Raw genomic sequence first — 10,482 nt, forward strand, 5'->3', positions numbered from 1 at the left:
CTCCCATAGTAAAGGTGTATTCCCGTAGAGACAAGAATAGGAAGAAGAAAGAATGATTGAGAGTTAGTTGGTATTTTTCTATTTGTGTGGGCCCTTAGGAATGTGTTTGTTAGAGTGGGGCCAAGTATTTTGTTATTTCTCTAAGCAATTACTTAAGTTTCTTGAGTGGAAGGGTATGGGTATCTTGATGTTGGTATAGACTCTCATTAAGAGAAGTGTGTAGAGATTGGGGAGCTCTCAAATCCTCCCCCACAGTTGATAAATAAAATTTTGGCTAAAGCCTTGACAAAAGCTAATGTAGAACATCCCCCTTCTTTATGTTTCTTGAGTTTTATCCTAGAGGAGTTGTTTGAATTACCATTTTTATAGTTTAGGATTAGTTATTTGAATTAACAATTTTGTATCTTGAGTTAGTTATAAGTAAACTAACTCAACCCCAAGTTAGTTTAACAACTCTTGTAATCTCCAGCTTATAAAAAAGGCTTCTCATTTTCATTAATAAATGATAAAAAAAAAAGCATTATACATAAAGATTTCCTAGCTTTGCAATTACAGCATCAAAAGCAATGTACAGTTCAGATGAGACTTTATTCCAGTATAGAGTAGCTCTGTAATTGCCAGATCAAGAAAGTGAATGTAGCATGGAAATCCCAAATTCAACATTTGGAAGTTAGCAATTGACAATCTCATTAGTAGGCAGTGCACCCATAATAAAATGTAAGATTTTTAGAACCCTAAAAATTCAAGTAACTTGCAACTAGTCATTGTCATGACCATCAATACTACGATTAGTGGATCAGCACAAAATACAAAACAGTAAGACAGTAAATCTTTTAAAAACCTTACTTCTGTTTTAACTTGCTCAAGAAGAATGTTGCAAAAAGTATATCAACAAGAGTTACTTCAAACATGACCTACAAGAACAAGGGTAAAACAACAACATCCTGTCAAAAAATCATTTAATGTGATTGAGATCTTTTAGCATGACTGCTTGAGAACTTTTAGCACAACCAGGCAGCAACTTCAATAACAGAAAAACATGCATAATGTAGGAAGACAGCAGATTTCAAATTATAACATTGTATTTATGAATTCAGGCGATACATTAATGTTCCAAAATTCAACCAAAGTATGGGATGAAAGATATACAAGAATCTTCCCTGATAAGGCCAAGACCAGGATATCCTTATCCAAAAGAAAGAAAAAACTAATCAACCAAAGTAAATTCCATGTATGATCGGGAATTATGGCCATACCTTTGCCAAAAGAACTTCGAGGAAAATGGAAAAACTGGAGATGTTGCTCATGTATCATTCCCGAACCAGGATTGGGGTAGAGCAAATGGTCAGCAATTTGCTGGATTACCAAAGCAGAAAATAACTTATATTAGAAAAAATGAACAATACATACCCACATATTACTGAAATTTTATGAAATAGATTCCAAGCAACCAATTTTTATATTGAAATGTGATCTCACAACTATTTTTATTTTGAAAAGCGATTTCAAACAACTATGGCTGTCTCATCACGCTTCATGTTATCCAATAATACTACAGGATTAACAAAGCCATGCCATGCTAATAATAAGGAATGTCGTGATAACCTTAAATAAACCATACTGCACGTCAAAGGCTGCCTGTGTAATGTTCTCCATGACATCTTTAAAAATACCACCACCATCAATTCCTGCCTCCTCAACTCCAAATTCATTAACAAAAGACACACGTATCTGCATGCAGAAAAGTGAAGCAATTGACCCAACACAAACAAGAAAAAACTAATAAACAATTACAAGTAACTCTGCAACTATAGGATGCAGAAGAGGGAAGGGGTCGTTTTCACGAGGGCAAAGAAAAAGATAGAAAAAAGTAAGATAACAATGTCATTTTTCATAAATCATGGAAGTCTGAAATTACCGATCCTCGAAGATCAACTTCAGACAATGCACTCATCTGACTGAAAGCATCTTCCAATATATGATTTCGTCGAATTCTAAACCGGTTTCTGGCAAAAAACAGCAAGAGATCCATTCATTTGCCTAGCTGCTGCTAGTTGTGTTTGTGAAATGAGTTATAGAGAAAGTAACCATAAATAAAAAATAATCTTACATATATCTATAACTAACAGTCATCCAAGAAATTCAATATTGTGGATAAGGAAACCAAAAAAATAACTTGCTTACAGTGAAAATCTTAACCCTGCTAGTAAGCGGTACTAAAAAGGGAACTCGCTTGTGTATATCATTTGCTCTGGTATTTTCTATCACTGCCTACAAAGAAACAAGGCCAAGTAAATAATTAGAATTACGATCAGATAGCAGGTCGTTAGAACCAAAACATTCATTGAGAACAATTACCTGAGAAATGAAATAATCATTCATCGCGTCAGCATGGAAGTCGCTGGGTGGTGTAAACTCCCGTCTATTGTTCCAGTCTTGCAACTACAACGAGCACACACACACGAGCACACACACACCCACACAGACACATGCGCACTTTCACACGCACACACAAGCACACGCACGCGCACACGCATACGTACACACCCACATACATGCGCACATGTGCATGCACACACACGAACACACGCATGAACGCACACACACATCTACACACACACACGCACGCGCACACACAATCACCCACACGGGCACATGTGGACTTGCACACACCCACCGACACACATGCACGCACGCGCACATGCACATCCACACACACGGACACATGTGCAGTCACACACGCACACGCACACACACCCATATGGGCACACGCACACTCTCACACGCACACACAAGCACACGCACACACACAAGCACATGCGCATGCACACACACGAACACACGCATGAACGCACGCACACATTCACACATGCACACACACATCTACACACACATGCACACACGCACACACGCACACACACATACGCACACGCACATCAACCCACACGGGCAAACGCGCACTCGCACATATGCACACACACACGCACACACGTACATATGCACAAAGATGTGAAAATGAATTAAATTTAAAAAACAATTACATTAATTGTGTTTAGAATGACTTTTAAACTATATTCATTTAACTTAATAACATTAATTAAATTATAATTTATATTAATATTGATTTAAGAGTGTCATTAGTGTAATTATATCAATATAATGCGGTCTTATCCAATTTTACTAACAAAAAACAAGTCAAATATGGACTAGTAAATCCACACTCTTTGTCATAAGAGATATAATAACGTTTTTATGGGTCATTTTAAAAAATGACAAAACAACTTTTTCTTTTGAATTTTAGCAAATAACATTTTTTATCTGAAAAAGATACATCAACCCATAATAACACTACAACAAACCTGGGTTGTAGTGTCAGGTGAAAAAAATGAAAAATTGTCTTTATTGTCGTTTTTGAAAAGGTGGATCAAACCGACATTAATGATAAGGGTTTAATGTCGTTTTTAAATCGACATTAATGATCAACCAGTTTTATATTTTTTTTAATTTTTTGTATTTTGTAAAAACTGACATTAATGACCCCCCATTTTTAATTTCTTTTTAAAAAATTGTTAGGTTTTAAAAACTAAATTTTTCCTCTCTTTCTTACTTTTCTCTTTCTTACTCTACTCTTTCCCTATCAATTTTTCTTTTCTTTCTCTCCAAGTTGGTTTCTAATTTTGTTCTCTTCTCAATCTGTGACCCTAGATCGCGAACGGCAACCAATCTTCATCGTGCTTCCGCCGCAAAAATCCTTGGGTTTCTTCATTTGATTGTTAACTTGTGACTGCTAGGTAGCATTATTGATTATTAATTGTCTTTATTTTTTCAAATGTGCAGCCTTATTCATACTATCTTTTGTTAGAAAAATGAAAGAAGAGAAGACATAGAAATGAGCTTGGTAACTACCATTCTTGTAGGTGGATTTGCCAAAATGGAAAATGTAGAGTAAGTAATTTTGGTATAGCTATTTGGAGTGTTATGTGAACATATCTTCATAATGTGATGCGTTTTGGTTTTCGATTGAGATCAATCTTGGTAATTAATTGTTTTGAATTGTGTCTTATTTTATCTTTTAGTAGTAAATGTTTTTGTTTTCTTTAGTTTAGTTTGAGTATTAGTCTGTTTTGATATATTTGTAGGTTGCATCTATTTATCCATATATTTATCTTTGATCAATACCTAGCTAGTGGAGTCTCTTCTTTTTATGGGCTTCCTTATATTCCATGTTCTTTTACTATATATTTGAGATTTTCACCTTCCATAAATGAAATAAATTAACTATTTTCATTTGAAAAGAAAAACGATCCAATAGGAGTTTGTAAGATTATTTATCATCTCCATTGTTTAACTTTCTCTATAAAAACAATGTTGCTATTGATGGGTAAATTTATACAATTAAGAGTAAGAAGCCTATAGACTAGCATTGCTAAATTGAACATTCAAAATTTGCTTTGAAGTAAGAGTCGAGGATGGTATAATTATTCTTTAGTTGTATTCCTCTTTTTCTTATAGATCTTTGAAGAACCAAATTAGGTTATTTTCTTCTTCTTAATGAGTTGTTTGATCAAAGCTTATTTTCTTCTTTATTTTTGCAGCACTTTTGGGTTGCCATTTCAATTGTCTTCTTTGTTGCTGCTACATTATTTACTCTACTGAAACTTTGTGGTAATTTTTAATTTTCCACATTTAGATTGCAGTCTGTTTAGTTTGATTTTAAATAATATGTACTAATTTTGCAAATTCTAGATTTAATCTTCCCCAGGTTGTAAAGTATATTTTGGTCTTAAATAGCCAGCCAAGCTAAGCTAAGTAGATGGAAGCAATTGTTGAAGTTGAAGATTGTGAAAGCGTTTAAGATTTCTTATTTAAGTCTTGTATTAGGATCTAGTTTCATGTATTATTATAGAATGTATATACAAACGCAATATTAAGATTTCATTTTCTATATACAAATGTAAAAGAAAAATATTGTAGTTCCTAAAATAATATTAATTTTATTGATTTGTTGGTGTGAGAAAAAAATATTTATTTACACGTATCTAATGTCAGTTTATAAAAAATGAACAATAATGCAATAATTATATATTTTTTTTGTAAAAATAGATCCAAAAACAAGACTTTAATGTCGGTTTAAAAACGATATCAAAGGCAAACCGACACTAAAGGTCAACAATAGCACCATAAAAAATGTCGGTTTTAAACCAACATCAATGACCATACCGACATTACTGATGCATTTGATATCGTTTTTAAACCGACATCAAAGCAAAAACGACATTAAAGGCCTTTAATAACGCTAGCATAGATGTCAGTTTCGAACTGACACCAAAGATCATTAATGTCGTTCCGAACTGACACCAAAGATCATTAATGTCGATTTTAAACCGATATTGAATGGCAAATTTCTTCTAGTGTAACCAAATTTATATAATTTGAGAATCAACATTTTAATAATTTTATTCAATCTTACTAACTTCAAAATAACCAAATTGAATTTGAATTTCAAAATAACAAAATTATAATTTAATAGTATTTGAGAATCTCAACGATAGATTTTGTATCAAAATAACCTTAATTGAATTTCAAAATTAAAAAATATCAACTTGTTCGATATCTTTATCTCAAAATAATATTAATGGCTTGAATATCAAGAAAACTAAATTATTATTTTAAAACTGAGAGAATCTCAACATTAAAAAATATCAACTTGTTCGCACACACGAACACACACCCACATGTAGGAACGCACACACACACGCACGCACGCACGCACACTCACACACACCCGCACACACACATGGACAAACGCACGAACGCACGCATGTTGAATTTGAATTTTAAAATAACATAATTGAATTTGAATTTCAAAATAGCCAAATTGAATTTCAAAATAACAAAATTATTATTTTTTCAGAATTTCATAATCTCAATTATGTTATTGAATTTCAAAATTAAAATATATCAACTTGTTCACTATCTTTATCTCAAAATAATATTAATGACTTGAATATCAAAATAATTAAATTATTGTTTTAAAATTGAAAGAAACTCAACATTAAGAAATATCAACTTGTTCGTATACAAGCACACGCGCACACGAGCACACACAGACACACACACACGTGCACATGCGCACACACGGACACACGCACAAACACACGTGCATACACATGCACACGCTAGCGTACACGCACACTCACCCACACGCACACGCGCACGCACACATATGCACAAAGATGTGTAAATGAATTAAGATTAAAAAACAATTACAATAATTATGTTTAGGAGTAAAAATCATGTTCATTTGACTTAAAAACATTAATTAAATTATAATTTCTATCAATATTGGTTTAAGAGTGTCATTATTTCAATATAATGCGGTTTTATGCAATTTTACCAACAAAAAATAAGTCGAATATGGACCTGTAGATCCACACTCTTTGTCCTAAGAGATATAACAACTTTTCTTTGGGTTATTTTAAAAAATGGAAAAACTATTTTTTCTTTTGAATTTTAGCAAATAACATTTTTTGCACGTGCATGGTATTTTACAAAATATCCACCTTCTCCAACTGTAATTATTTAGTTTCTACGTTGTAATTAATTTATGTCATTTATCAGCTTTTAATTAATTTTTACTTGAAAAATATACATCAATCCATATTGCAACTTTTTTTTAATATCTTGGGACTAAACTAATTGATTCAATATTTTAATAACTTTATTCAATCTTACTAATTTCAAAATAACCCAATTGAATTTGAATTTCAAAATAACAAAATTATTATTTTTCAGAATTTGAGAATCTCAACATAGATTTTGTATCAAAATAACCTTAATTGAATTCAAAATTAAAAAATATCAACTTGTTCGCTATTTTTATCTCAAAATAACATTAATGGCTTAAACATCAAGATAACGAAATTATTATTTTAAAATTGGAAGAATCTCATCACTAAAAAATATCAACATGTTCGCACACGCAGGAACGATCATCACAACCCATAACTTTAAATTCTTCAAAAACAACGAAATTAAATCAAGACAGAAAAACAGAACAAGAACTCTAACCAACAATCACAAAAAGATCAACCTTAACTCTTGATCCTTGCCATCCATTGGGAGGTTCAACATTGGACATGATAGAGAATAATCGGTTCCCAACCGCAAGTTTCGGCATCGGAAAATATTTTCATAGGGAAATGAAAATTTTGGAAGTGGGTAGTGAAGAAAAATAAGGTTGAAATGATTTTGTTTGTAGAGTGGGCAAAGTTCTGGCCGGTGAGGAGAAAAGGGAACACATGGGGTTCGACTTACGGGGATTTTTCTTAATGATTGTTGGAAGAACAAAAAGATCATGAAGAGATTTAAGGGAAACAAAAAGAATGGAAAAATGTTAAATCCCAAAAGACTAAATGACCAATTGAATGTTTAGGGAAGTTTGATCAGCCTGTTTTAGCAGTTTTCTTGCTTCTTTATGGAACTGTTGTAGAAAGAGTAGAACGAGGACATAGTTCACTTTTTTTCCTCTTTACAAAGCAACCAATGACTTAAAAGAAAGACATTGCACACTAAATGCCCATTAGAAAACAATATACATCGAAAAGAACAAAAAATATGGAAAAATTCAAAATGAAATGCAAGCAGAATAAAACGGACTTGATTCACCATGAACAGATAGAACAAGCTCCAAAACGGATTTTGAGTAGAATTCCGTCTCAGATTTGCAGTCTCCAGGTTTTCCAAAATGTTCCTAAGAAAGAATCAGCACAACCCACAACTTTAAATTCTTCAAAAACAATGGAATTAACTCAAAGCAGAAAAAAAAAGACAAAAACTCTAACCAACGATAACAAAAAAATAAACCTTAACCTTTGATCCTTGCAATCCATTTGGGGGTTCAGCACTGGACTTGATCGAGAACAATCAACTCCCAGCCGCGGGTTTCTGCATGGACGAAGATTTTTCGAGGAGGGAAATCAAATTTTTGGAAATGGGTAGTAAAGAAAAATAAGGTTGAAAAGATTTTGTTTGGAGAGTGGGCAAAATTCTAGCTGGTGAGGAGAAAAGAAAAGACATGGGGTTCAGATTCGAGGGATTTTTCTTAATGATTGTTGGAAGAACAAAGAGATTGTGAGGAGATTTAAGGGTCATGACACAAATATTAAATCAAAAATGAAGAAATGGCCAATTGAATTTTAAAGAAAGTTTCACCTCCCTGTTTGCAGTTTTCTTGCTTATTTACGGAAATGTTGTAGAAAGAGTACACGATGAAATAATTCACTTTGTATTTCTCTTTACAAAGTAACCAATGACTTAAAACAAACACATTCCACAACGAATCACCAACATAAAATAATATGCAATAGAAAAGAAAGACCCAACTAATGTGAAACTAGAAGACACACATGTCCTCTATTAAGGTAGAGTCAAGGTAATGTAGAAAAATTGATTGCCGAACAACCAATTTTTCTTAAATCACCTCAAAATTACCTTATAAACTATACAATTACTTTTTTCTGATATTCCAAACCACTTGCCAACTGAAATTTCCTGAAATTGAATGCTCAATCAAGAAATTGAAAATGAAATTGGAAGTAGAAAAAAAATGGAAGGAAGAAAAATACCCAAAAAGTTCTTTGTATCATTATGAACCGAACGAACAAGCCCCAAAAAAGATGGGCAGTGGGATTCCCACTCAGATAAACTGCCTCCATGCTCACCAAAACATTCCTAACAAAGGATTCAGCTCCCTATCAACGATTATCACAACCCATATCTTTTAAATTCTTCAAAAACAATGCAATGAAATTAGAGCAGAAAAAAACAGAACAACAACTCTAAACAACAACAACTAAAAAATAAACCTTAACCCTTGATCCTTGCAATCCATTAGAACCGGCACTCGACAAGATCGAGAACAATCGATTCCCAGCTGCAGGTTTCAACATCGACAAAGAATTTCCGAGGGAAATGAAAATTTTGGAAATGGGTAGTGAAGTAAAATAAGGTTGAAACGATTTTGTTTGGAGAGTGAGAAAAATTATGGCCGGTTGGGAGAAAAGGGAAGACATGGAGTTCGATTTCTAGGGATTTTTCTTAATGATTGTTGGAAGAACAAAGAGATTGTGAGGAGATTTAAGGGTATCGTCACGAATGGCAGAATGTTAAATCACAAAAGACTATTGTTTTCTTGCTTCTTTATGGAAATGTTGTAGAAAGAGTAGAACGATGACATGGTTCACTTTGTTTTTCTATTTACAAAATAACCATTGACTTAAAAGGAAAGAATTTGCACCACAAATGACCATTAGAAAACAATATACATAAGAAAGAATAAAAAATACGCAGAAATTGAAAATGAAATTGAAAGTTGAAAATAAATGGAAGGAAGAAAAATACTCCAAAAGTTCCAAATGCATTACGATCAAGAGAAATTTGTATCAACATGAACTGATCGAATAAGCTCCAAAATGATTTTGCAGTGGGATTCCGACTCAGATAAGCAGTCTCCAGTCTTGCCAAAACGTTCCTAACAAAGGATCATCACACCCATAACTTTAAATTCTTAAAAAACAATGGAATTGACTCAAAGCAGAAGAAAACGAAAGAAAAACTCTAACCAACGATAAGAAGAAAATAAACCTTCACCCTTGATCCTTCCAATCCATTTGGGGGTTCAACACTGGACATGATCGAGAACAATCAGTTTCCAGCTGCAGGTTTAGGCATGGACGAATATCTTCCAAGAAGGGAAACGAATTTTAGCGAAGTTTGATCTACCTGTTAGCAGTGTTCTTGTTTTTGTACGGAAATGTTGTAGAAAGAGTAGAACGATGAAATAAATCACTTTGTTTTTCTCTTTACAAAGTAACCAATGACTTAAGAAGAAGATATTGCACAACAAATGACCAATAGAAAATGATACGCAATAGAAAAGAATAAAAAAGAAAACAATATGCATTTTTGTTTTCAAATTCTTGGTCAAATCGCAATTCAGAAATGAAATTTGGTTCATTATCGACGATAATATGGTGAACTAAATAACATAAGTTTCAGAGTCATGGGAGAATAATAGCCTTGCTAATTGCTCAAACTCTGAATGTGAAGGCTTTTCCCATGTGAAGGAACCCAAAGAACCAGCCAAAGCAGCATGCTTCTTCCCAATGCAAGAACATTCAGTGTATCTTCTGATTATGTCCTGAATGCAGTAGGAAAAATGATATGAAGTTGTAATTCAAGCTAAGGTTTTGTTGCATAAACCAAAAACTTAGATGGATAAAACACAAAATGCATCATGTTCCTACCTTATGCCTACTACATTGCTAACAATACACTTACTGCACTCTCAGAGAAGGAACCAGAAATGGTTCTTGATGATCTGTTAAAATCTTTTGATGAAAATGTAATTAGTGCAAAGAGCGTTGATGATTCTAAAACAGAGGCACCTCATGCTAACTCGGATGTGCAATGCTTCTCTGA

At 33.2% G+C, this 10,482-nt stretch overlaps 1 protein-coding gene and 1 long non-coding RNA gene across 2 annotated transcripts; one reads left to right on the forward strand and one right to left on the reverse strand.

Annotated features, from left to right (window-relative positions):
• Positions 1 to 903: 903 nt before the first annotated feature.
• On the reverse strand, positions 904 to 2,048 carry LOC116405938 (E3 ubiquitin-protein ligase UPL6-like). The gene is made up of 4 exons (XM_031889680.1): positions 1,919 to 2,048; positions 1,606 to 1,731; positions 1,257 to 1,356; positions 904 to 914 (listed from the first exon to the last, which is right to left on the reverse strand). Exons 1-4 carry the CDS (start codon positions 2,030 to 2,032, stop codon positions 904 to 906), a joined length of 351 nt encoding a protein of 116 aa, XP_031745540.1. The 5' UTR covers positions 2,033 to 2,048.
• Positions 2,049 to 3,802: 1,754 nt separating this feature from the next.
• On the forward strand, positions 3,803 to 4,781 carry LOC116405957. The gene is made up of 3 exons (XR_004219037.1): positions 3,803 to 3,945; positions 4,596 to 4,665; positions 4,747 to 4,781. It is a non-coding gene; the product is annotated as an uncharacterized LOC116405957 (long non-coding RNA).
• Positions 4,782 to 10,482: the final 5,701 nt, after the last annotated feature.

The sequence above is a fragment of the Cucumis sativus genome, unplaced genomic scaffold (genome assembly GCF_000004075.3).
Source record: "Cucumis sativus cultivar 9930 unplaced genomic scaffold, Cucumber_9930_V3 scaffold47, whole genome shotgun sequence".
NCBI lineage: Eukaryota > Viridiplantae > Streptophyta > Magnoliopsida > Cucurbitales > Cucurbitaceae > Cucumis > Cucumis sativus.

Excerpts from the sequence above, each read along its gene's own strand:
- LOC116405938 (XM_031889680.1), bottom strand. The coding sequence starts at position 2,032 with ATGGATCTCTTGCTGTTTTTTGCCAGAAACCGGTTTAGAATTCGACGA. Across the intron at positions 1,732-1,918 it reads AAGTTGATCTTCGAGGATCG|ATACGTGTGTCTTTTGTTAA; the intron begins GTAATTTCAGAC and ends TTCTGCATGCAG. Across the intron at positions 1,357-1,605 it reads TGCAGTATGGTTTATTTAAG|CAAATTGCTGACCATTTGCT; the intron begins GTTATCACGACA and ends TTGGTAATCCAG.